Raw genomic sequence first — 27,472 nt, forward strand, 5'->3', positions numbered from 1 at the left:
TTTTATATTTTTTTATTTTTTATATATTATAACTTTTTTTTGTAAGTCTTTTAAGTCAGCTTGGGTGACAATAACTGGCAATCATTAGATTGCCCATTGTGTTCATTGAACACTTAATTTGCAATATAACCATACCAAGCTGCCACCTAGTGGCCCGTATTGGTATATTCCTGAAATAGACTCCGAAGCCTGCTTGAGGCTTCGGGCTATTTCAGCAATGTAACAGGTTCCTCAATCTCAGCCGAGGAACGCTGTTACCGGAGCGGAAGCGTGCGGCTTCCGCTTCTGGACTGCTCAAAGGCCGTTGTCACATTTAACCACGGCATCTAAAAAGGGAAAAATGTATGCGATCAGCTTTATGGCTGATCGCATACACGTGCCGTCTGCTATATAAAATAGCAGAAACCCGGCGGCTATGGCGCCCGCTGCACGTGCGAGCGGGCGCCATGTTAAAAGACCGGACTTCTGCAGCGAATGTACGGCGGAGGTCCTGAAGGGGTTAAAGGAGTTTTCTGGGATAAGCATACTGATGGCTTATCCTTAGGATAGGTCATCAATATCAGATTGTGATTGGGTGATCAGCTGTTTGAAGGGGCCTTGGCTCTTATGCCAGTGCTCTATCCTCTTCAATGGTAAGTTCTGTCCATCTACCTTCTCACCGCTCCACCTACTTGACGTTGCACCTACACCGTTCCTACTCTACATGTCCTTGCACACATCATTAATGCAGAAAATTTACTGAATAGGGAACCATGTAGATATTTACATAGCAATTAGGGACCTTTCAGTGCTAATGGCATTTCCAGCATTCGGTGTGCACTTTCTCCCTCACTATTTTTAGTTTACTGAAGTAATTACAATTTGATTCCTACAATCAAACGCACTTTCTGTTAATCACATTCGTGGAGATAATCATTTAGCAATTAGAGACATGCTGCATGGAAACTAAAGCTTTTCGTCTTCTTAATTTGTTGATGTAAAACAAGACATAGGAGGAGATTGAACAAAGGAAATTAAATAAGAAAACAAACATAATTAAATGACAATTAACTGCACTAAGGTGCGCTAAACTACTTTTTTACGAAATACTTTAAACTTTTAGAAATGTGAACTTTATTCAGTTCAGGAAATTTAAAGGAATTGTCAAGCATAGGAGCTGGCCTAACCCTTGCCTATAACGTGTCCACAATTCAGCTTTTCCAACACCACAAAACCTTTCCTGGCCGCTCTGGGTCTCCGCTAGCTAGGCCCTTGACTCCTTCGACCAATTACTGGTCTCAGTGGTCAAATGTGCTACGATGGCACATCACTGCTAGTGAGATGTGCTGTTCTAGCTCATGTGACTGCTAAGGCCCCTTTAGTGGACATCTCAATATAATAGTCACCTAATGAAAACTAAGATTTAGTAAATGGTTTTCCAGGAGTCCGACATGACAGCACCCACTGGAGGATGTCCTATTGGGTCTCTGTTGCAACAGGAAGCGTGAGAGGTTAAAAGGCCCCTCCCCACCCCTCAAACCAGTGTTTTTCCAAATTACTACACCAGATAGGATCCAAGACATTTATTTGAACTTTAATGTTATCATCACATTGGCAATTAGATACGGATCCAAATTTTTAAGAAAAAAAGGGGGGTATTAACGGGTGCTGTCATGTCGGACTCCTGGAAAACCATTTACCGGTAAGACTAAATCTTAGTTTCCAGGACGTCCCTCCATGACAACACCCACTGGAGAACTACCAGCTTAAACTACTTAGGGGGGGATCACTGCCTGGAGGACCTTACGACCAAACCCTAGGTCCTGGTTGGCAAGAGAATCTAGTCTGTAATGTCTAATGTAGAAAAACTGGACCATGTTGCGGCCCTGCATATTTGTTCAATCGAGGCCTCCGCTTTTTCTTCCCATGAAGATGCCATGGCCCTGGTGGAATGGGCTTTTATGGACAATGGGCAAGTTAGTTCTTTCAGCGCATAAGACTGCCTGTCCTTGAGGCCTGTCCTTGATCCATCGAGCTAAAGTCTGCTTTGAGGCCTTGTTGCCTCTATTCCTTCCTCCAAACAAAATAAAGAGGCTAGATGATCTTCTCCAAGAAGCTGTTCTTTGTAAGTAGGCTAAAACCGATCTTCTTACATCCAGACAGTGACATTTTTCCTCCTGTACATTTTTGGGGGAGGCACAAAATGAAGGAAGAATTATTTCTTGATTTTTATGGAATGGGGAGACTACTTTAGGTAAAAAATATGGATCCAACTTCATTACAACACGATCGTCCAAATTTTTAAGATATGGTTCCCTGAATTTCTCCTATTCTGTGTGCTGAGAAAGCATCTTATCCGATATCTGCTCAATCGGTTCAAACGGGGAATTACATAGACCATCTAGAACTATATTTAGGTCCCATGGTGGTACTGTTTGCCTGATAGTGGGTCTCATTCTGGATACAGATTTTATAAATCTCTTAACCCATCTGTGGTCTGCTAAGGGAGTGTCCAAAAAGCAACTCAAGGCTGAAATTTGGACTTTAAGGCCTAGTTCACACTTCAGTGGTTTGATCAGTGACTTCCATCGGCGATTGTGAGCCAAAACCAGGTGCAGGTCAAAAACAGAGCAGGTGCAGATCTTTCCATTACACCTCATCTCTGTGGAGGCTCCAATCCTGGTTTTTGGCTCACAATCACTGATGGAAATCACTGACCAAACACGGACATGTGAACTAGGCCTAAGGGTACTGGGTTTTAGACCCAAATCGAACCCCATCTGTAAGAAATCCAGAATACAGCCTATAGACGGGTATGAGACCCCTGGATGCGAGTGTGACAGCCATGAAGTAAACCTTTTCCATATTTTCATGTATATGGCCGAGGTTATAGGCTTGCGGCTTTGTTGTAAGGTTGATATTACCTTATCTGACAGACCCTTTCTCCTTAGGGTCTGCCTTTCAGGATCCAAGCTGTTAACTTCAACTTTCCAAGGTTCGGATGTTCTAGGGGTCCCTGCAGGAGAAGGTCCTTCCTTTCCGGAAGGGTTATTGGATCTCTTATAGCCATTTCCTTCAGCAGAGAAAACCAGGCTCTCTTTGGCCAGGCTGGAGCTATGAGAATTAGGGTCATTGTGCTCGTTCTCAGCTTTTTTAATACTGATGGGATCAGAGGTAATTGAGGTTCATGCGTACCCCAGTTCCATGTCCCAATCCTGGGCCAAGGCGTCCACTCTTGACGGGTTGTCTCTCGGATTCAGAGAGTATAAGCAGTTCAATTGGGTGTTTTCTCTTGACGCAAATAGGTCTATTTGTGGGCACCCCCATTGGCGGCAGATCCGCAAAAAAACTTCTTTGTTAAGAGTCCATTCGCCTGAGTTGAGACTGTATCTGCTCAGGAAGTCTGCAGTGGAGTTGTCTACTTTGTAGAGGAGGGTTTCTGGTTCCCACTTGATGTTTTAGGTTGTCTGATAGAACCCTGATATGGTGGTTGAGGAGTATATGCTCTTCCTTTTTCAGTGTCTCCCATACTGCCTTCAGTTCCCTGAAGTTGGAGGACCTGCGACTGTCCAAACTTGAGCATCTCCCCTGAAAGTAGTGATCTCTTAGATGGGCTCCCCAACCACTCTGGCTTGCGTCCGTGGTGATCACTATGGACGGTAACAAATTCCAGGCGACTCCTTTCCTCAGGTTCTCTTGGTTGGTCCACCAGGATAGAGAATTTAAAACTTTTGATAGAATTATCTTTGAGTTCAGGACTGCTGACAGGACTGAGCTCTGCAGGACCCTGGAATGGTACTGTGCCCAAGGTATGACTGAGATACAAGACGCCATTAGGCCTAGAATCTGCATAGCTTCTCTTAGTGTATGTTTCCTTTTCTTTTGAAAGGTTTTTATCCTCTCTTATCCTTTCCTGTTTCGTCTCTGGACGAGTCTAAGAGGACTCCCAGGAATTATTTCCTGGTGCTTGGTTCTAGGTCCGATTTTGCACAGTTTATGATCCAAATAAACAATATAAAAACAATTTCCAATTTTTGGTGTACTTATCGGCGCTCAGATCCACCAAGCGACGCGAGTATAGGTCGCTTCACAGTTAAAATGTCCACAAGTTTGTTGATCGCACTGCCTTTCTGAGTGCAAAAGTTCCAATCCCAGACCCTCTTTTTTCTCCAATGCTCAGGCTGTTTTACTTTGTAGCCACACAAACGGTTACCAGAGGCTAGGTGCACTCACGTACACCTGCACCCTAGAGGGAAGTATTAGTACAAATAGTGAAGTTCCACCAGGTATTTATCGCAATCAGCAGGTTTTATTCTACTTACAAAAAGGTCTAAAATCTCAGTCATAAAAACAAGTCTTTTTCATCACAGATCCACCCGACCCGGGTTTCGCCAGTTTATGATCCAGCCCAAATCCTTGAAAAGGGCGAGGGTTTGTTGGATATGATCCTCTAGACTCCGATTTGTGTCCGCAATAAGAAGGAAATCACGATAGTACTGAAGGGCACTGGCCCACAATCCATTTCTCTTTTATATTCCCAACTTCGAGAGATAATGGGAGACGGTCTGCCACAACTGGCTTTTCGCCCATGGGCGCGTATCTTAAAGGATGGTGAGGCAGGAGACAAGATCTTAAAAGGATGGTGGGCGTTGAGGAACTCGGTCATAAATGAAACTTGGAGGGACACACAGTTCAGGATAATGCACAATGCCATATATGCTTTCAATCTACCGACGGCGCCTAACAGACTGGACAGGATCACTAGTTGTCCAAAGTGTAAGGTGATGCACACTGATCTATATCATGGTTTATGGTCCTGCCCTCAAATTCAAAGCCTGTGGTCCCAGGTAGCCCAGATCTCAAAGGATAGTTGGAACCTGAAGGTCCCGTTAAGCCCGATGATCTTTTTGTTTCATTATTGGGAGGAACTAAAGGATGGGGTCCCTGTGGAGCGTAGACTGCCTACCCTCTTCCATGCACTTTGCATGGTAGCCAAGAGGAGCATTTTGCAACGCTGGCTTCAGCCTCTGGTCCCTTCTAGGGATGACATTCTAGCTGGTCTTAAAGAACTGTTAGCTCTGGAGCGAGGAGATGTAATAAGACATAAGGAAGGGAAGGGAGGGAAGTTTCTTAAGAAATGGAGAGGTTTCCTAATCCAGTTCTTCACTGATACCGAGATTGATAGTATTATGAAACCTTTTGCATTAACAAAGTGGTATCTAGAGGAGCAATTGAAAGGGACGCTAGGTCGCTTGGCACAATGATATTTATATTTTGATCGTTTGAGAATTTGCCCCTATGTCGACATGATATCTTTGGCCCTTGTCTGTCAAGAGGCTTGGCAATTGTTCTGGCAGGACAAAAAGAAAAGAAAGTTAATTGGTTTTGATTTGGGGTTGGGAGGATGGGGGGGAGGGGATTTAGGTTTTTGGTTGGAGGGGTGGGGGAAACACCTTAGGAGGTACTTGTCTCTTTGGGTCAATTTGTTACGTATCTTTGCTGCCTAACCAGGCATTAATGTATGCTTTATGAAAAATGATATGTAACAGGCATGTTTTGCTTTGATCTCTGTATTTTTGTATTTTATGTTATATCCTTTCAATGAAAATAAAAATTGTCTTTGAAAAAAAAAAAAAAAAGAAGGAAATCGTCCAAGTATGGTATAATTTTTATCTGTTGTCTCAGATGTGCCACCACTTCCGTGATTATCTTCGTGAAAATGCGAGGTGCCGAGGATATTCCGAAGGGTAGACACTGGAACTGGTAGTTAAGAATCGTCCCGATGGGTTGATTGCAAACCTGAGATACTGTTGGTATTGTGGATGTATTGGGATGTGATAATAGGCATCTCTTAAGTCCATGTAAGAGATCCCCCACTGATATTAGTGGAACTGATGATTTTAAGGATTCCATCTTGAATTTGTGGTATACTATCGATCTGTTTAGGGTTTTCAAGTTGATAATTGTCCTGAAGTTTCCGTCCGTTTTTTTTCATCAGGAACAACCTTGAGTAGTGGCCCAAGCATTTCTGATCGTGCGGGACCTCTACTATTGCGCCTAGCTTTATTGACCTGTTGATTGAACCTCTGTAATCTGGAATCTCTGCGGAGGGGGGGACTGCGAAATTCTATTTTTACTCCTTCCCGGATGGTATTGAGGAGCCACTGATTCTGAGTGACCCAAGTTCAGGTTTCCCAGAATAATCGGAGTCTGCCCCCGACCGGCCTGATGTCATTGTTTGTGTTGGTGTTTGGGTTGAAGAGGAAGCCTCTTCCTCTTTTCGGGTAGCTCCATCTCCCCGTCTTTCCCTTACCCCTCTGCATTGAGCCTGAGAACTGTTTTGAGGGTTTACAAAAGGGCTGTGTCTTTTTAACTTTTTCCTCTGGGTCCAGGACCTGTCCAAAAAGATAAGCACCAGTAAAAGGAATTGCACACAGTTGGTTCTTGGAAGCAATGTCCCCCGTCCATGATTTGAGCCAGAGGGCTCGTCTTGCCGTGTTCGTCAGAGAATCATTTCTCGCTGCAAACCGTATGGACTCTGCAGAGGCATCTGCCATAAAGGAAGCCGCCATCTTCAATAAAGGCAAAGATTCTAAAATTTCTTCCCTGGACGTCTTCATCTTAAGATGATTCTCTAAATGATCCAGCCATAAACACATGGCTCTGGATACAGATGTAGCTGCGATATTCGTATTTATGGTAACCGCCGATGATTCCCAGGCCTTTTTTAGTAGCCCATCAATTTTTCATTCCATCGGAACTTTTGAATTGTGAGGAATCCTCAAATGGTATGGAGGTTTTCTTCACCACTTTGGCCACCTGAATATCTACCTTTGGTATCTCCTCCCAAAGCTTGGTTTCTTCTGGGTTAAATTCCCGCGGCACAAAAAGCTTCTTTTCCGCCTCTTCCCATTCATCTTTAATTAGGTCTCTCAGATTAGAATTGACGGGAAAGAGTATCTTCTTTCTAGCTCTTAGACCGCCGAACATCTCGTCTTGTATGGTGCGGGTCTGTTCTTCTTCCACTGCCATTGTCTGCCTAACTGCTGTTAGAAGCGGATCCAGATTTTCCGCCGAGAACAAATATCTTCTTGGTTCCTCAGCTGAAGAGGGGGGACGGTCTTCATCCAGCTCGTCTGAACAGTACATCGGCTCCTCCTCAGAATCAGAGTCAATCTGTACTCTGGGCCGTTTGGAAGGAGGGGAAGAGGGGATCGGGAGTGGGGGGGCCTGACTCATTGCCGCCGTCGGTACTTCTTCTCTCACTATGGCTCTGAGATCCGCCAGAAAGGAAGGTTGTTCCTCTTTTAGGTTTTTTGCTAGACAATCCGTGCATAGAGGTTTTTTGTATGACTCCATAAGTTTTTTAGTGCAGGTTGCTTTTTTGTTTTCTTCTTGGAGTCCCCATGTGGCTTGTGTCCAGTCTCCTTCTTCACCTTAAGAAAAGAGAAGGGGGAGAGGGAGATATAGAGACAGGACACACAGGCATACTAAGCCTAAGTGTATTGGGCATTTACTTACATTGTCTGTACTAGCGTCCTGCTTCACAGACATCTGGGCCTCCACAATGTACCACTGCCTGCAGCTAACAGCACCACTTAAATGGACTTCCCGGCCCCGCCCCACCCGGCACCGCCTCCTCTATTCCGGGGGACTCATTCAAAGAAGAGTCGACCCCTCATGCGAGGCCTCAGGATCCTGAGGCCTCCAGCATGCGATGCGCGTCGCCATCTTCTTCCGGCTTCTCCGCCCCGCTTCCGGTCACTTGGGAAGTCACGAGGTCCGCGTCATCAGAGGAGCGCCGGAGCCGCCACTGCGCCCAGAACTCCACGCGCGGGAGAAGCGGCGGCGTCCCAGATACCACGGCTTCACTCCTTGGATACAGGTATCGGGAAGGTGCTAGGGGACCCCTTCCCAGAGGGGTGCTAGCTTTAGGCCACACATGAGGCTGAAGAGGAGAGGCATAAACCCCCCGACCAGCCTAACCCCGTCCACGTGTTCCTCCCCACTGTTTGAGCAGGGATACCTCTCTGCTCCTATCTCGGTAGGGACAGGAAGAACACTGGTATGAGAGGTGGGGAGGGGCCTTGTAACCTCTCGCGCTTCCTGTCTCAACAGAGACCCAATAGGACATCATCCAGTGGGTGCTGTCATGGAGGGAGGTCCTGGAAATATCAATTACTCCTCTGACTGCTTAAAAATACAAAGGATTTCTCCAGGAATATCTCCATTATGATAGCTTAACTTGTGTATGGTTACTTTCACACCTTTCCGCTATTGAGATCAGTCAGGAGGAAAAAAAACGCTTCAGTTTTATCCCCATTCATTGTCAATAGGGACAAAACTGTACTGAAGGGAATGGAGTGCACCAAAATGCATTCCGTTCTGTTTCATTGCGTTCCCATGACGCACACAAAAGCGCTGCAAGCAGCCTTTTTGAGTGCGTCCTGGGATGTGGAGCAAGATGGATCCGTCATGACTCACAATGTAAGTCAATGGGGACGGATCAGTTTTCTCTGACACAAAAGAAAACGCTTCCGTCCCCCATTGACTTACAATGGTTTTAGAGAAAGATCAGTCATTAGAGATAATACAACCGAATCCGTTAATAACAGATGCAGCCGGTTGTATTATAATGACGGAAGCGTTTTTGCTGATTCATGATGGATCCAGCAAAAACGCAGATGTGAAAGTAGCCTATCTCCGGTTGATCTTGATGGACCTGTGTCTTTATCTTCTAACTTCCAGACTAGCTGCAAATATAAGCTAACAATGGATATTTAGAGAAGCTCCACCAGCAAACTACTGGAGTACCAGCTGAACCAAAAACGAATAAATCAATATTAAATCAATCAGGCTGGCTCACAGTATTTTTGCATGCATAAAATTTATTATCCCAATAAAATGTTAAAATATTAAACATAACCTAATTTCATGTCAACATATCAGCGTGAATATATATAGATACATACAATGCGGAGCTCACGCATACATCTATATAGCCGGAGTACTCCAAATGAATAACACCTCTTAGCTTAAAATATTGGCGTCTATCTGCAAAAATCGTACAATTATACCACTCGAGTAACATAGAAACATAGAAACATAGAATGTGTCGGCAGATAAGAACCATTCGGCCCATCTAGTCTGCCCAATATACTGAATACTATGGATAGCCCCCGGCCCTATCTTATATGAAGGATGGCCTTATGCCTATCCCATGCATGCTTAAACCCCTTCACTGTATTTGCAGCTACCACTTCTGCAGGAAGGCTATTCCATGCATCCACTACTCTCTCAGTAAAGTAATACTTCCTTATATTACTGTTAAACCTTTGCCCCTCTAATTTAAAACTGTGTCCTCTTGTGGTAGTTTTTCTTCTTTTAAATATGCTCTCTTCCTTTACCGAGTTGATTCCCTTTATGTATTTAAAAGTTTCTATCATATCCCCTCTGTCTCTTCTTTCTTCCAGTTGTATAGTTATAGTTATATACTGTTTTACCGGTAGTTGGAACCTGGATGGTTCAAAAGAATGTCCTCTTTGCGGTCCCTGGTGAGAAAAACTTGTTCGAGCGCAAAGTTTTTCTCACCGGGGACCGCAAAGAGGACATTCTTTTGAACCATCCAGGTTCCAACTACCGGTAAAACAGTATATAACTATAACTATACAACTACTCGAGTGGTATAATCGTACGATTTTTACAGATAGACGCCAATATTGTAAGCTAAGAGGTCTTATTCATTTGGAGTACTCCAGCTATATAGATGTATGCGTGAGCTCCGCATTGTATGTATCTATATATATTCACGCTGATATGTTGACATGAAATTAGGTTATGTTTAATACTTTAACATTTTATTGAGATAATAAATTTTATGCATGCAAAAATACTGTGAGCCAGCCTGATTGATTTAATAGCTGCAAATATACCCAAGATGAGGAATATTCACACTTAATATTCACTGCTGGTATGATAGAACTGACAGGTCCATGCATATTGCACTTGACAGCTTATGGCAGATATCCCACTATACAGTAATATAGTGCAGGACTAAAGAATATATGTCATAAATAAAATACAAAGTTTAAAAGGAGCTGGGGACAGCAGCAGGACCATATCTTTTGTGGAGCTTTTCTCATCAAGAGTAGAGTATAAACTTTAATTTTGCCAGATTCTGCTCTCTCACATGCCCAGGGTTAGACTTCACAGTGAAGTGCTTTCTGCACAGAGCTGCTTCACATCTCCTCCTCTCTGCTTTGAGTGACAGCTGTAGTGGTCTCTTGCTAGAATGCTACACCTGTCACTCAAAGCAGAGGGGAGGGGCTGTGCAGAGAGCAGTCCACAGAGTAGTCCCACCCAGGGCACTTGAGAGCAGCTTTTTGGTAGAATACTTCTTCACATTCTCACTACTCCTGATGAGGAAAGCTTCACAAAAGGAATGTTTGTCCTGCTCTCCCCAGCTCCTAACTAGTGCGGTCAACAAGGTCAAAAATCAGACCTTTTGTCCAATGAGGGCATCACTGTTGCTCTTGGTGCACTGAAGCTCCGCTGTTATCTGTGTCCAGCCCCTCCTTCACTCATGAACGGAGCCTCGACTCATCAAAAGAATAGCAGCATTTTAAATCAGGTGAATCCCAGCTATGTGTCTATGCAAACAGTTTGATAGGAAGGTCACTGGTGACAGATTCCCTTAAACATGATTTTAAGGTTTGATTTTAATTGAGAAAGTGACATTTTGAAGGTTACCAGCAACTCCAACAATTCCCTTTTAATGCATGAAATGTTGCACCAAGGTAATGTTACTCATAAAAGCTGCAAGTGATCATAATAGAGACTTTAGCAAAATGTCAAGTTTTGTTTTATGTGAACTAAAATGTTCTAGATAGAATTCATCCAAGGGAAAAAGATGAAAGCGAACATTAATAATAACGTACAATGTGTTTTACTTTGACATTAAAGAAATAATAGATGTAAAGGACTTTGAAACTTTAAGCACTGAAAAACTAGAAGGAAAAAAATAGAACATGTAAAAAACAAATAAAAGTGGCCAAACTAGAGACCGAGAGATTAATTGCCAAAGAGAGTAAAACTAACCCTAAAATGCTCTTCAATTATATAAATGGTAAAAAGTATCAATCTGAAGGTGTCGACCCTTTAAAGAGTAATGAGGGGGGAGTCGCAGAGAGCGACGAGGAGAAAGCAAAGCTATTAAATATTTTTTTCTCCAATGTATTCACTGAGGAAAATAAACTGTCAGATGACATGCAGAATGTAGTGTCCTGTCTGACCCAGGAAGTAGTACAGCGACTTAAAAAGATTAAAATAGACAAATCGCCAGGACCGGATGGCATACACCCCCGTATCCTAAGGGAAGTAAGTAATGTCATAGCCAGACCCTTATTTCTGATATTTGCGGATTCTATACTGACAGGGAATGTCCCACAGGATTGGCGCATGGCAAATGTGGTGCCAATATTCAAAAAGGGTCCAAAAACAGAGCCTGGAGACTATAGGCCGGTAAGTTTAACATCTGTTGTGGGTAAACTGTTTGAAGGTTTTCTAAGAGATGCTATCTTAGAGCATCTCAACGGAAATAGGCAAATAACGCCATATCAGCATGGCTTCGTGAGGGATCGGTCATGCCAAACTAATTTAATCAGTTTCTATGAGAAGGTAAGTTCTAGACTTGACAGCGGAGAATCATTGGATGTCGTATCTCTGGACTTCTCCAAAGCATTTGACACTGTACCACATAAAAGGTTAGTATATAAAATGAGAATGCTCGGACTGGGAGAAAACGTCTGTATGTGGGTAACTAACTGGCTCAATGATAGAAAACAGAGGGTGGTTATTAACGGTACATACTCAGATTGGGTCACTGTCACTAGTTGGGTACCTCAGGGGTCAGTATTGGGCCCTATTCTCCTCAATATATTTATTAATGATCTTGTAGAAGGCTTGCATAGTAAAGTATCAATTTTTGCAGATGACACTAAACTGTGAAAAGTAATTGACACTGAAGAGGACAGTATACTACTACAGAGGGATCTGGATAGATTGGAGGCTTGGGCAGATAAGTGGCAGATGAGGTTTAACACTGCCAAATGTAAGGTTATGCACATGGGAAGGAATAATGCAAGTCACCCCTACATACTAAATGATAAAACACCCGGTAACACTGACATGGAAAAGGATTTAGGAATTTTAATAAACAGCAAACTAAGCTGCAAAAAACAGTGTCAGGCAGCTGCTGTCAAGGCCAATAAGATAATGGATTGCATCAAAAGGGGCATAGATGCCCGTGATGAGAACATATTCCTACTACTTTACAAATCACTGGTCAGACCACACATGGAGTACTGTGTACAGTTCTGGGCTCCTGTAAACAAGGCAGACATAGCAGAGCTGGAGAGGGTCCAGAGGGGGCAACTAAAGTAATAACTGCAATGGGGCAACTACAGTACCCTGAAAGATTATCAAAATTGGGGTTATTCACTTTAGAAAAAAGACGACTGAGGGGAGATCTAATGAATATGTATAAATATATCAGGGGTCAGTACAGAGATCTATCCCATCATCTATTTATCCCCAGGACTGTGACGAGGGGACATCCTCTGCGTCTGGAGGAAAGAAGGTTTGTACACAAACATAGAAAAGGATTCTTTACGGTAAGAGCAGTGAGACTATGGAACTCTCTGCCTGAGGAGGTGGTGATGGTGAGTACAATAAAGGAATTCAAGAGGGGCCTGGATGTATTTCTGGAGTGTAATAATATTATAGGCTATAGCTACTAGAGAGGGGTCGTTGATCCAGGGAGTTATTCTGATTGCCTGATTGGAGTCGGGAAGGAATTTTTTATTCCCCTAAAGTGGGGAAAATTGGCTTCTACCTCACAGTTTTTTTTTTTTGCCTTCCTCTGGATCAACTTGCAGGATAACAGGCCGAACTGGATGGACAAATGTCTTTTTTCGGCCTTATGTACTATGTTACTATGTTACTAAAAGGCTGTGGAGAGGCTCTGATTGGTAAATAGTTATCATACAGCCGCCCCGGGTTATGTGTGATATTACAACTTTATTTAAAGAGGGACAGGCTGGTGTTTGATGGAATTGCTAAACTGTTGGCTTGTCAAACATTTTGGAAATCTCCACTTGCGAAGACTAGACTGGCCCAGAAAAATCCGTGCATAGCAGAGGGCCAACAGGATGTGATGGCTCCGGAACCAAAGTCCTCGACCTGGAACAAGTTGAGGGAATTGTTGGTGGGGTGGTGGATAGCGGAGCTGTTGTGGAGTACAAAAAACTATGATCGACAATAGACTAGAGGAGACTCTCGCTGAAGTCAATAAATCTAACCAGTCCCTTTCAGAACTCTCAATTCAGATGGGTACAGTGCGGAGTGATATCTTTCTGATTAGAAATGCTATGAATAAACTGCGGGGGGAAAAATGAAGGAATCGGAAGTAGTTATTAAAGAATTGAAAACAGAAGTGGGTATTATACAGTATGAAAGGCAGTTCATGTACTTTAAGGGCATGAAGGAGAAATTGACTGACCTACAGGTGAAACTCGAAAAATTAGAATATTGTGCAAAGTTCATTTATTTCAGTAATGCAACTTAAAAGGTGAAACTAACATATGAGATGGACTCATTACATGCAAAGCGAGATATTTCAAGCCTTTATTTGTTATAATTTGGATGATTATGGCTTATAGCTTATGAAACCCCAAAGTCCCAATTTTGAGGTACCCTTTGCTCAGGGGGTATGGATTAATTAGCTGACTATAGGGTGACATTTTGAGCCTAGAATATTGAATCTTTTCACAAAATTCTAATTTTAAGCTGCATTAATGCAATTCCTTTTAATTTGCATTACTGAAATAAATGGACTTTTGCACAATATTCTAATTTTTCGAGTTTCACCTGTAGAGGATAGGGCTCTGTATATGACGATATCTTTTATATAATCATAGTTGGTTAAGGTGGTGGGCCAAAAGTATTTGTCCCTAATGTTTGAAGTGGAACGCACCCACCCAGACCTATTCTAGCTAAAATACTCTGCTCTAAAGATAGAGATATGATTCTGAGACACAAAAGGGATTTAAAAGACTTTTTTTTTATAATGGAAATAGAATATATATATTTTCCAGATTTTTCTAGAGACTCAAAATAAAAAGATAAAAAGATGAGAATTCAGGAACATAAAAAGGAGACTCATGCAGGAAAAATTACATATTTGATGTTATATCCTGCAAAGTAACGCATTATATTTAAGGATCAAGAAAAGTTTTTTGTTAGAGCAGAAGATGTATCAGAATGGATAGCAGATGGTAAAATGTTTGTGAGGGATGAACCAAAGTGTATGTATTCGGGGACAATCGGAGAGGACCTAGGTTTTTTTTTTTTTCTCTACTTTTTTTGTAAAGTAACCAGAGTTGTAGAATATTTGCTTGGAATGGGAGAGGATTGTGAGACAGCATAAAAAGAACAGTGGTTTGCGATCAAATTAATAAACATCTGTTCATTAGAGACTCATTAGACAGAGGATAATATTAAAAGTATGAGGAAGAAATGGGCAAAGTATGACTATTACTCTGGTTATTTTACATATTCATGTACTTGTTAATCATAAAGTAGAGTTTGAACTGTTAAAGGGGTTGTCTGGATTCAGAGCTGAACCCGGACATACTGTATACCCAACCTCAGCCCTCCGGCCCCCGATATGAGCATTTCATGCTCCGATGCTCTCCTTTTCCCTGTGCTGAATCGTGCAGGACAAAGGCATTTTCAGGAGAACCGGTGATGAACCGGGCTCTCCATAGGGATTGCTAGGCTGGGGCTTCCTCCCAGCAGTGAGCAAGGTGATGTCACCGGCACTGATGGACAGGCTTTAGCGCTGCCCTAGCCTGTAAAACAGGCTCTAAACTCGGAAAACCCCTTTTACAAATCTGATCGATAAGGGAGAAAGATTAGTTTTTTTTACATTGCAGATGGTATGGCTTAGGCCTATTGCACACGGCCGTATGGCTTTTTCAGTGTTTTGTGGTCCGTTTTTCACGGATCCGTTGTTCCGTTTTTTGTTTCCGTTGTGTTTCCGTTTTTGTTCCGTTTTTCCGTATGGCATATACAGTAATTACATAGATAAAATTGGGCTGGGCATAACATTTTAAATAGATGGTTCAGCAAAAAACGGAACGGAAACGGAAAACATACGGATGCATTTCCGTATGTGTTCCGTTTTTTTTGCGGACCCATTGATTTGAATGGAGCCACGGAACGTGATTTGCGGGCAATAATAGGACATGTTCTATGTTAAAACGGAACGGAAAAACAGAAATACGGAAAGGAATGCATACGGAGTACATTCCTTTTTTTTTGCGGAACCATTAAAAATGAATGGTTCCGTATACGGACCATATACGGAACGCAAAAAACGGCCAGTAAACGGGGGGAAAAAACGGCCGTGTGAAGGAGGCCTTAATATGTATACTGGCTTTTGTCTACATCCCACCTCCATGTTCCATGCAGGTTATGGTCTAGTTATCACAATTTATTTTAAGTAGGTAGAAATACCCAGTACTGCTTATGGGGGGCGTTACCTGTGTTATGCAGGTGGACTGAGCAAGAGTATCTAGCCAAGACATAGGGGGAAAAACTGAAATAACCCCTCTCTTTAAAATAAGTCAAGAAATAGGCTTGCAAGATTTATGGCGATCTCTGTATGGGGATATTAGTCAGTTTGGCGTTTGGCATTTGGCCAATGTTGCCTTCATGTGTAAAAACTAAAAAAATGAGCTATGAGTCACATAGTATCTGATCACTTGCCTATGGTAATAAATGTGAAATGAAAGGAGTTTGGATGTCAGGAGAGTATTCTGTTTAATCCCCCATACGGACAGTATCCTCATTTAGCAGATGTGGAACTTGAAGTCAGCAAAACCGATATGGTCGTGTGTATGAGGCCTAATCCTATCTTTTTCAGTCCTGCCTGTTGAAGTGTTTATCTTGGTCTATCACGTGTGACACTCCATATGATATAACCATCCATATGATACAGCCAGTCTGTTATCTGATCGGGGGGTAAAGTACATGATGAGGGCAGTATATGGCAACTGCCCCTCAGTCAGATAAAAACTAATTGCATCATACATTACTATCATACAGTCAGTGCGGGTCAGGGGAGCCACTGTCGGCCCAGAAAACATGGATTCCAGGGCAGATCAAGGTTGTTTGCATGAGCTCTATAACTCATACTGAGCCCCCATAACAGTATCATCCACTGCACCCCCATAACAGTGACATCCACAGCACCCCAACAACAGTGACATCCACAGTGCCATTCCCATGTGCTATCCCCAAGTGCAGTCCACAGCATGGCGATCAGCCTCTGTGGCAGACTGCTATGCTGTGACTCACACAGAAGCCTGTACATTCAGAAGACAGCCGTAGGTCCCGCCGCATGCGCAGTAGTGTGCAGGTGTCAGGACCAAGAAAGGCCAGCAGGAGGGGGTGACGTCAGTGATGACGTGCAGTCTCCTGCTTCACAGAGGAAAAGAAGAAGACGGCGAGGGACTGGAAGACGTGGAATCACTGGAGGAGATCTCATGTGACCGTGAAGAGGATCCTGCAAACCACTGCACTGCCGAGGGTAAGTATTAGTATAATAACCTTCCTTCCACATTTTTTTTTTTAAAGAAGAAATTTCAAGCAGGGGTCGGAGCACCCCTTTAAGTCACACAGATGTGATGATCAATTTTCAATACTCTCAGCTTTTGAATACATGAAGGACCATTCTTTATAAGGATCAGGAGGTTATTCAATTTAGTTTCTATCATGGAGAAACATTTGTAATAAGGGCTATGGCAAGGACAAAAAGATTCAAAAGTTAAAAAAAAACAAACAAAAAAAACTGGCGTCACATAATAATCACTGAATGTTCAAATTTATCTCGCATTGTTTATACTATACCCATTGCTGCATAGGATAGATTTTAAAAGGGATCACAGAGGCCTGAAGTGTTCTTTTGATAACACAGATTTTTTTGCATTTAACGTGGAACTGCCCTATATTGCAGGTATAATGGACATCAGTTTTCAACATGATAAATAGAAAAGCTGGGACGAGATGCCCCTTACTGCCGGATGTTGCAATACTAAAGGTGGATTGAGACTGGGCGATAATCGCGCAAATTATTGGGAACGAACGTTCCTGCGAATGCTTGTTCTTGACAATCTGCCTGTTTAAAGGTGCTGCCGATCTCTCGCTCGTTCATCAGGTGAAATGATTGAGTGCTTGCAAGTAAATTATCGTTTCTGGACAGCAGATCGTGCTGTGTAAAAAGCGATGTGCAGCCAGAAACCATGCAGCTGTATGAGGACGAGCGATAGCAATACTGTGGAGGAGATCGCTGAATGTAAATGCAGAGCTTCACCCCTTAAAGAGCAGCCGTCGGGAATGACCGCTTCCTTCCCAACAATCTGCTGCTCCTTGGGCTGTCTAAATGCACCTCAAGTGATTAAACTAAATGACCTGAACTGGGGAGCAAACGAAGGTTACTGTTAATAGCCCAAATTGGGGATCAGAAAGAATCCCTGGAGTAGGGAAACGGGAACATCTGATGCAAAAAGTAAATACCTATTAAAGTATTAACTAGTAGAAGGTTTGGAATAAATTCTGGTCTGTCTGGACAGGATTTTAAAAAAAATTCCTCCTCGATGGTCCTTCGAGGGGGGGCTAATTTTTTTTTCATAAGGGTTAAAAATGTGGAATATTTTTGTGTAATTTGATGTATACTGTATAATGCTTAACAAAAAAGACATGTCAAAAAAGGTGCAAATACATTGATAAGTGTTCGATTTTACAATTTCCACTTTTGATCTATAGATGCAGTCCAGGGGAAGACACTGAATTCCATGCAATTATGTGCACTGCAGCTATCACTTAAGAGTTAAAACTGGAAAATCTTCTACAAAAAGAGTCTTTTTAGCCCCAGGTTTGCAAATAAACTTGAGTGCAGTCAGTGAAAACTTCACAGCGAGTGGATGTTGCCTATAAACACATGTCTGACACATCCTTTTAATCTTTAGAAATCAGAAGAGGATTCTTTTTTCAGCCTATGGTTAGCTGTATTATTGAATTGCCGCATGTAGTCCCATCCTGCCGATTTTGGCGGCGATTGGCCAATCATCAAATGTGGATGGAGGTCTGCCCAATCTCCCATCTACCAGATGTCGGAGGAGAGAAGAGTCAGACATGTTCCATCTCAACACGCATCATCCTTTTGTTCTTCGGGAGATGAGATGTGTGTCTGCTGCAGGGCAAAACCCCACTGGGATGTATGGAACAGATTTTTAGATGCAGGAGTTTCTGCAACAAATCTGCAAAAAGGGCAATTGTAGAAAGACACAGAAATGTTAAGGCCCTTTTACACAGGCTGAGTAACAGGGCAAATATTAGGGGTTAGCATTTGTATGAAGGCCTGTTCCCAATAATTAACCCGCATAACTGAACTAGCAGATGTTCATTCATCACATGATTGCATATTTTAGGCAGCACATAAAATCATTTGCTGGCAGCAGATAGTCCTAGGTAAACAGGGACCTGCTGTTGGCAAACAATGTATGTGTATGGGGACAAATGATCACTGTAGTGACTGTTCATCCCCAAACAGGAGATGATTACTGTATGGAAATGCAGCCATCACCTCTGCTCACGATCAGGCATTTATAAGCAGGAACGTTCAGTTCATCCCCAATAATTCCCTGGGCATTGGCCCATGGAAAAGGGCAAGTAGAGAATATATATGCAGTGAAATAGCAGCACAGTTTATACCCTGTGAGAATGTAACATTACAGTAAACTGCAGAATCTGGAGGAGAGGCAATGTAAGATGAAAGGAAGAAACATATTAACCAAAAATTGAGGCAACGTGGAAAATACAACTGAAAGTGTACCTACCTGCTCAAATTCTTCCAAATCAACTTCCCCATCTCCATTTAGATCAAACATTTTGAAGGCAATTTCAAAGTTTCTCTGTGGAGCTGAGAGATAGAAACATAGAAATATTAGCTAAAGCTACTTTCACACTTGCGGCAGAGTGATCCGGCAAGCAGTTCTGTTGCCGGAACTGCCTGCTGAATCCGGCAAAACGTATGCCTGCCTGATCAGTCAGAAAAATGCATTGAAATGCCAGATCAGTCTTTCCGGTGTCATCCGAAAAAACGGATTCGGCATTTATTTTTTTTCACGCGCAGACCGGAAAGACTGATCCGGCATACCAGTATTTTAAAGGACGGATACGGCACAAATACATTCCTATGGGGAAAAAAAATGGCATTCAGGCAAGTGTTCAGTTTTTTGGGCCGGAGATGAAACCGCAGCATGCTGCAGTATTATCTCCGTCCTGATCAGTCAAAAAGACTGAACTGAAGACATCCTGATGCATCCTGAACGGATTACTCTCCCTTCAGAATACATGGGGATAAAACTGATCAGTTCTTTTCCAGTATAGAGCCCCTAGGACGGAACTCAGCGCCGGAAAAGAAAAACGCAACTTTTCTGTAACATGGCTAAAATAACAGGGAACATACAACACTGAACATTCTACTTCACTACCAGAAACAGAAAACACGTACATAAGACTGCACCGCTATATATCAAGAAAGCTTTATGACATAATAAGACAAATGTTTTTTTACTGTATTACTACCAAGTGTTTTGGGATTCTTAACCCAACCAGAGGTTTGGATGCTACTTATGCATATGTTTGGGCTTTTTAAATGCTTTTAAAAGAAAGCTTTCTGGATATATAGAGGTGCAGTCTATTAAACGTTTGCTTTGAGTACAGTTACATTGTTAGTTTAAAAAAAAAAAAAAAAGTCCAACCTGTTAATATTTACCATCCGCCAGGTGATCAAGAGGAAGGCAAAACCACTCAAAATGGTCATAGAGTAGATAAAACCCTTCCTGACGCTTGCTGGTAACCGGACTGCACTCTGGATCAATATACTATATTATTACCAGATAACACAGATGACACAGTATATGCAGTCATGTACACCCTCTTTGAATTCTACGGTTTTACATATCAGGACATAATACAATAAATCTGGTCCTTAGACGGTCTTAATATTATATAAGTACAACCTCAGATGAAGCACAACACGTGACAAATTCCAGCGGGTCATTATTATTATTATAACAAAAATGAAGGCACAACGGAAGAGATGTGTGTGAAAAAATAAAGCGGACCTTTCATGGTTTTTATTTATTCTAGATGAATACCTTTACTTGCGGGGTACCCCCACTGATGCTGCCACCCAGCCTGTATTTTTTTTTAAATATCGCTCCTGCGCCCCCCTGTAGTTTTTCAGCTCAGTATGAGTATGTTAATACTGAACATCGGTACAGGGAGGAGGAGACACCAGGGTTTCTCAATGAGCGTCTCCTTCTCCCTGGCTGTAGCGCTGTCCAATCACAGCGGAGATAGTCACAGCCAGGGAGAAAAAAAAGCTCAGCTCCTGCCTGGCTGTGACGCTCTCCACTGTGATTGGATCGCGCTACAGCCAGGGAGAAGGAGACGCCCACTGAGAAACCCTGGTGTCTCCTCCTCCTTGTACCGATGTTCAGTATTAACATACTGAGCGGGAAAACTACAGAGGGACACAGCGGGGCGCAGGAGCGATATTTAAAAAAACAGGCATGGTGGCAGCATCAGGGGGGCGTACCCCGCAAGTCAAGCTATTTAACTAGAATAAATAAAAACCATGAAAAGGTCCTCTTCGGGTGCATTCACACGTCCGCAAAATGGGTCCGCATCCGCATCCGTTCTGCAATTTTGCGGAACAGGTGTGGACCCATTCATTTTTAATGGGGCCGGAATGTACTGTCCGCATTTGCGGATCCGCACTTCTGTTCCGCAAAAAAATAGAACCTGTCCTATTCTTGCAGACGAAAAAAGGCATTTTCTACGAGAGTGCCGGCAATGTGCGGTACGCAAAATGCAGAATACACATCGTCAGTGTCCATGTTTTGTGGATCCGCAAAACACATACGGACGTGTGAGTGAACCCTTAAAGAGGACCTTTCACTACTCTACAAACTAAAAACGAACTATATCAGTGGGCAGAGCGGCGCCCAGGGGTCCCCCTGCACTTACTAGTATGTCTGGGCGCCGCTCCGTTCGCCTGGTATAGGCTCCGGTGTCTGCGCTCCCTCTGCTGTACTGGAGTGATTTTTTGGATGAGGTGTGTCCCTTGCTGCAGCGCTGGCCAATCACAGCGCACAGCTCATAGCCTGGCTATGAGCTGTGCGCTGCGATTGGCCAGCGCTGCAGCAAGGGACACGCCTCATACAAGAAATCACTCCAGTACAGCAGAGGGAGCGCAGACACCGGAGCCTATACCAGGCGAACGGAGCGGTGCCCAGACATACTAGTAAGTGCAGGGGGACCCCTGGGCGCCGCTCTGCCCACTGATATAGTTAGTTTTTAGTTTGTAGAGTAGTGAAAGGTCCTCTTTAAGTACACCCTGTGAATCAGTAGTACGTAGAACCACCTTTAGCAGTGTTAGCTTGAAGTAACAGATTTCTCACAGTCTCTCACATGGTCCTGGGGGATTTCTGGCCCACTCTTTTTTACAATGTTGTTTTAGTTCACTGAGGTTTGTGGGCATTTGTTTATGCACAGCTTTCTTAACCCTTTCAGGACCGGGACATTTTTTCATTTAGCGTTTTCGTTTTTCACTCCCCCATTTCCCATAGTTCTAACATTTTTTTTTCCGTTCACATAGTCTTATGAGGGCTTATTTTTGGAGGGACAAGTTGTACTTTTTAATGGTGCCATTTACGGTTGCATACCATGTAGTGGGAAGCAGAAAAAAAATACTAAATGGGGTAGAATTGGGAAAAAACTCAATTCTGATAAAGGTTTTTATTTATTTTTTATTACACTGTACACCATGCGGTAAAATTGACCTGTTATCTTCATTCTGCAGGTCAGTACGGTTCTATTGATATTACACTTGTATACATTTTTTTGCGTTTTAATACTGAAATTTTTTTTAAACCTTTGACGAAAAAACTAACAAAAACATTTTATAACCATATTCTAACCCCTATAACTTTTTTTGCAGGATGAGCTGTTCTTTTTACTGATACCAATTTAAAGTGTGTGTGACTTTTTGATCACTTTAACAAAAAAAAAAATTATTGGGTAGTTGAAGTGCCAAAAAATGGCAAATTGGCCGATTTTTAATTTTTTTCCCGTTACGCCATTTGCCGTAAGCCCTTAATATTGTTATTTTTTAATTGTATGGGCATTTTTGCACGCAGCGATGCCCATGATGTTTACTTTTTTTTTATTGGTTAAGGCTACTTTCACACTTGTGGCAGAGTGATCCGGCAAGCAGTTCCGTCGCTGGAACGGCAAAACGTATGCCAACTGATGGCATTTGTAAGACTGATCAGGATCCTGATCAGTCTTAAAAATGCCTGATCAGTCAGAAAAATGATTGTAATGCGACGGTGCAGATTCCTTTAGTGGACATACACATATACACACTCAGCTTTACATATTAGATAGAGGTATTCAAACTTGCTGATGACCAATTAATCATTGGCATTTGATTAAAACTTAACCTGGCTGCCACTTACCCTCTTAGTGTCTATGGAGACAGTAAGGCCTCTTTCACACGGGCGTTGCGGGAAGAGTTGCGGGTGCGTTGTGGTAACATGCGTGATTTTTCCGCGCGAGTGCAAAACATTGTAATGCGTTTTGCACTCGCGTGAGAAAAAACGTGCATGTTTGGTACCTAAACCTCTTCACAGAAGTTCGGGCTTGGGATCGGTGTTCTGTAGATTGTATTATTTTCCCTTATAACATGGCTATAAGGGAAAATAATAGCATTCTGAATACAGAATGCATAGTAAAATAGCGCTGAGCTTAATCGACTTGCTCGCGCAGCGGGCATCTATTCTGTCTTCATCTTAGCTGTGTGCAGGAAAAGGACCTGTGGTGACGTCACTCCGGTCATCACATGGTTCGTCACATGATCTTTTACCATGGTGATGGATCATGTGATGACCGGAGTGACGTCACCACAGGTCCTGTTGTTCCACACAGCTAAGATGAAGACAGAAGGAGATGCCGGCTCCGCGATCAAGTGGATTAAGGTGAGTTAAATTTTTTATTTTTTTTGTAACCCATCCAGCGCTATTTTACTATGCATTCTGTATTCAGAATGCTATTATTTTCCCTTATAACCATGTTATAAGGGAAAATAATAATGATCGGGTCTCCATCCAGATCGTCTCCTAGCAACCGTGCGTGAAAATCGCACCGCATCCGCACTTGCTTGCGGATGCTTGCGATTTTCACGCAGCCCCATTCACTTCTATGGGGCTTGCGTTGCATGAAAAACGCACAAAATAGAGCTTACTGCGATTTTCACGCAACGCACAAGTGATGCGTGAAAATTACCGCTCATGTGAACAGCCCCATAGAAATGAATGGGTCCTGATTCAGTGCGGGTGCAATGCGTTCAACTCACGCATCGCACCCGCGCAGAAAACTCGCCCGTGTGAAAGAGGCCTAAGGGTGTACTTAATTTTTCACATACATCTTGTGCATTTAGGCCTAGATGTTGTTAAATAAATAATGACACGGTGGAATTTGTCATGAGCTGCTCATCTGAGGTTGAATTCACCTAGATTTAAGATCTTCTATGGACCAGATTATTTTATTTTTTTTATTATGTCCTGATGTAAAACCATACATGATGTACAGGGAGACCAACACTGGCGTATGGTAAATCAGTCTTGATAAATGTCCCTCAATCTGTTCCAGTGGAAAACACCCTACCCAGAGCCACTGTAATGCTTGGATAGTTGTAAAAATCTAAGATTCAGAATATATAATTTTTAGCTTTCTACAAAGGGTCCATATGCTGAAACACTCAGGAGTCCACTCCATTATAACGTAGTGCTTAGGAGTCCTCAGTAAGCATTAGAACTCACCCTTTAGCACAGACCTTTAGCGAGCATACTGCAGAGAACTTCAAGTAGGTAGAAACTACATATTCAGAATCTCAGATTTTTCAGCTATCCAACTTTTTTTGAGATACCCAGGTATTACAGTAGTGCATAGTATTTTCCACTTCTACCAAACAGAGTACCGAGAACTGCTAACACAATGGTCCAGGATTGATCTTCATTTTATTAAGAAATATAGAACAGAGATCTAAAGACTCTTCAAAATGGAAATTCAAAAGGACGGCTTGAGATTTGTTGAGAAGGTTTTAATCTCAGGACTTCTGTAGTCAAACACTTTTACATTGCAATCAATGATATCACAGGTCATGCTGTCAGGCTATTGATTTCAGAGCCCACGTCGGTAGGAAAACGCTGTGTGCAGCATTATTCTGCAGTAAGAAAGTCACTAGAAAGGACTACCCAGGTGACATGATATGAACCAGTTAGAGAGACAATTATCTGCTCAGATCTTTAGTAGGATTTTATCAAGTATTACTGGGAGGGTGTCAAAGAGCACTTGAGAGCAATAAGATAGCTTTTGGATGCATCAAAATAAGTTCAAATCTACATAAGGCATAAAATTCATCAGAAAAAATCTTTACCGAATCACAGCAAATCCACATGCATGACCTCCATGCAGTGGGCATGCACTCAATGTAGGTAGTGGGCATGCACTCAACTCTGTGATGTCAGTCTGATGCCCACAGCAGGGAAGTCTCTGCATCTGCGCAAGAATTGGCCGAGGCAATCTCTAATGATGCTGCAGAATTCAAAAGAACTATGTGAGGTCGCAAGAGAAGGGGGCGAACTGGAAGGCGAGGAACTGGGAACAGGTGAATTCCTCCTTCCCCCCCCCTCGGCAAATCTGCAAGGGAAGGCAACTGAGGTCACGTGCCTGCTCCGCCTGCTTCATTCATAAAGTAGGCAGAGCAGGCACGTGACCTCACTGAGTTACGGCCACCTTCAGCCCGGCCTGTCTGCTAGCGCTTACTACAGGAGACGGAGTGTGACATGTACCGGTAAGTACGGTACAGATGGGGAGCAGGGGGAGCGCAGTTTAGATATTATGATTAACACTAGGTCTAATACAGTACATACTGAACGGTGGGGCCAGAGTACAGTGCCTGCACTGCCCGCCGCTCTCCCCGCCTACTAAAGCCCCTCCTTAGGGATCTATGGATGGGATAATGATGGTGGGGGGGATCTGTGGATGGCATTATGATGGTGGGGGGGATCTGTGGATGGCATTATGATGGTGGGGATCTGTGGATGGCATTATGATGTGGGGGGGGGGATCTGTGGATGGCATTATGATGGTGGGGGGGATCTGTGGATGGCATTATGATGGTGGGGGGATCTGTGGATGGCATTATGATGGTGGGGCGATCTGTGGATGGCATTATGATGGGGGGGGGGGGGGATCTGTGGATGACACATATAGCAGTGTCATCCACAGATCCACTACCCCATAACAGTGCCATCCACAGATCCCCCCCACCATCATAATGCCATCCACAGATCCCCCCCACCATCATAATGCCATCCACAGATCCCCCCCGCCATCATAATGCCATCCACAGATCCCCTTCACCATCATAATGCCATCCACAGCTCCCCCCCATAACAGTGCCATCCACAGATCCCCCACATAACAGTGCCATCCACAGATCCCCCACATAACAGTGCCATCCACAAATCCCCCACCCCATAACAGTGCATCATCCACAGATCCCCCATAATAGTGTCATGCACAGACCACCATTAGTTCAAACCCACCAAAAACCTAGGTGCGTCTTATGGGCCGGTGCGTCTTATAGGGCGAAAAATACGGTATATTAGGTGCGTCCTCCAGCTGGCCAAGCGCCTAGACTGAAATCCAGGGTGGCTCCAAAATGATGTAGATTTTAGTCAATCAGAAAACTGGCTTCAAAGAAGATAAACTTGATGGGCCCACAGGGCCCCGGCTTTTTTTTGGGATAGTGGCAATAATGGAGCTGAAACACCACTTGAACCTAGATTTAGGTTTAGACGAGGTTTGCAATTTTTTTTACGCTATAAAACTGGCATGGGGGGGGGGTGATAAATTTCCTCTATGTGTTTAGGGAACACTTAATAAATGAGGTTTGAAATGGGGCAGATGGTTCTTTTTTTTGCCCAGATATACCGTTTGAAATGCATACAAGTCTTATTTTAATAGTGGGCTGTATAGCTTGACAAATATCTGCATCTAGTATGCTACAATAAGACATCCATCAACTGATATAAGCCTTTTCATGTTATGTGCTCCAAAGGTTGCTCTTTACTGTAATACAATATTTTATGTAATCAAAAATAAAAATAAGAAAAATTAAAATAAAAAAAATAAAAAATAACGGTTACCTGCTGAGACAAAGGGCTAGTACATGCTCAAGGTTTATGAAAACAATGGTACAATAATACAAAAAAAGAATGTTTTAGCCTCCAGGTGAGCAGAACAGGAATATAAACTAAGAATAAAAATGCTCAAGATTACATGAGAAAGAATTCCCATGAAGGTATTGTAAGTGTAAGTTCAGCATTACTATGTCTGCACACATCAGGCACATAAAGGGGTTTGTACCGGTTTGTACTCTCCACTTTCCTTCACCGCTGGCATGATTATTCCCACAATACCATCTTATTTTACTGTGGCAATTTTCAGCACCACAGGGCTTAAGATCAGCATGTGGCCAATCATTATTCAGCCATGATAACAGTAACGTTCATAATTCAGAGCTATAGCATGGCACCTCACAATGGCTGCTCCTAGTGGATGGCAATGTAAGAAGATAAAAGGGTTATTATCTAATATGTGAAACAATATCTGTGTTTACGCCCTTCATTTTTTTCTAATTACTAGGTACAGCTAATAAATAGTAAGAAACCAAATCATTACCAATGTAGGCCTATGGTCCAAAATGTAGACTAATAAAGTGTGATATTTGGTGTTCCTGTTTCCTAGGTAGGATAGTTTCCAGCTTGTCCAACAAACCAAGGAATAACAAAGTGCATAGCCCATCATTTACCTCATCGTCACCTACCATCGGTGAGAAACTTCTCACTAAGCACTTCTGATGGTAACAGCACACGTCTCCTACACAATCTAATTATTGGCCCAATCGCTGAAGCCAATAGGCACATTCAGGTACTTGTTTGCCAAAGTGGTATCATTTTCTGAAAGCCTTTACATACACACGTGTTGAAACTTTACTAGGAGAAACTCTGAGCACTAACTGACACCAGATAAGTCACCTGAGAGACAGGAATGAAAAGGTCACTAGCCTAAAGTCCCACACATAAGAGAAAAGTCAGCCTAAACCCCCCATTTCTGCGAAACTGGTTGACTACCTTATGGTTATCGGGCCACCCAATTCCTCTCCCTTGGTTCTCAATAGTGATAAGTTGCAGCCAGATGTGTCTGGCAGCAGCATACTCCCCCTCAACAA

General features: G+C 42.8%; 1 protein-coding gene across 4 annotated transcripts in view; it reads right to left on the reverse strand.

Annotated features, from left to right (window-relative positions):
• The window catches only part of MICU1 (mitochondrial calcium uptake 1), a 291,530-nt gene that overhangs the window by 124,250 nt on the left and 139,808 nt on the right, over window positions 1–27,472 (reverse strand). For all 4 annotated transcript variants that reach the window (XM_040435039.1, XM_040435038.1, XM_040435037.1 and 1 more), the window contains one exon: window positions 18,939–19,021. In XM_040435039.1, the coding sequence (XP_040290973.1) occupies window positions 18,939–19,021 (83 nt within the window). The remainder of the gene's footprint in view (window positions 1–18,938; window positions 19,022–27,472) is intronic.

The sequence above is a fragment of the Bufo bufo genome, chromosome 6 (genome assembly GCF_905171765.1).
Source record: "Bufo bufo chromosome 6, aBufBuf1.1, whole genome shotgun sequence".
In the NCBI taxonomy this organism is placed as follows: domain Eukaryota; kingdom Metazoa; phylum Chordata; class Amphibia; order Anura; family Bufonidae; genus Bufo; species Bufo bufo.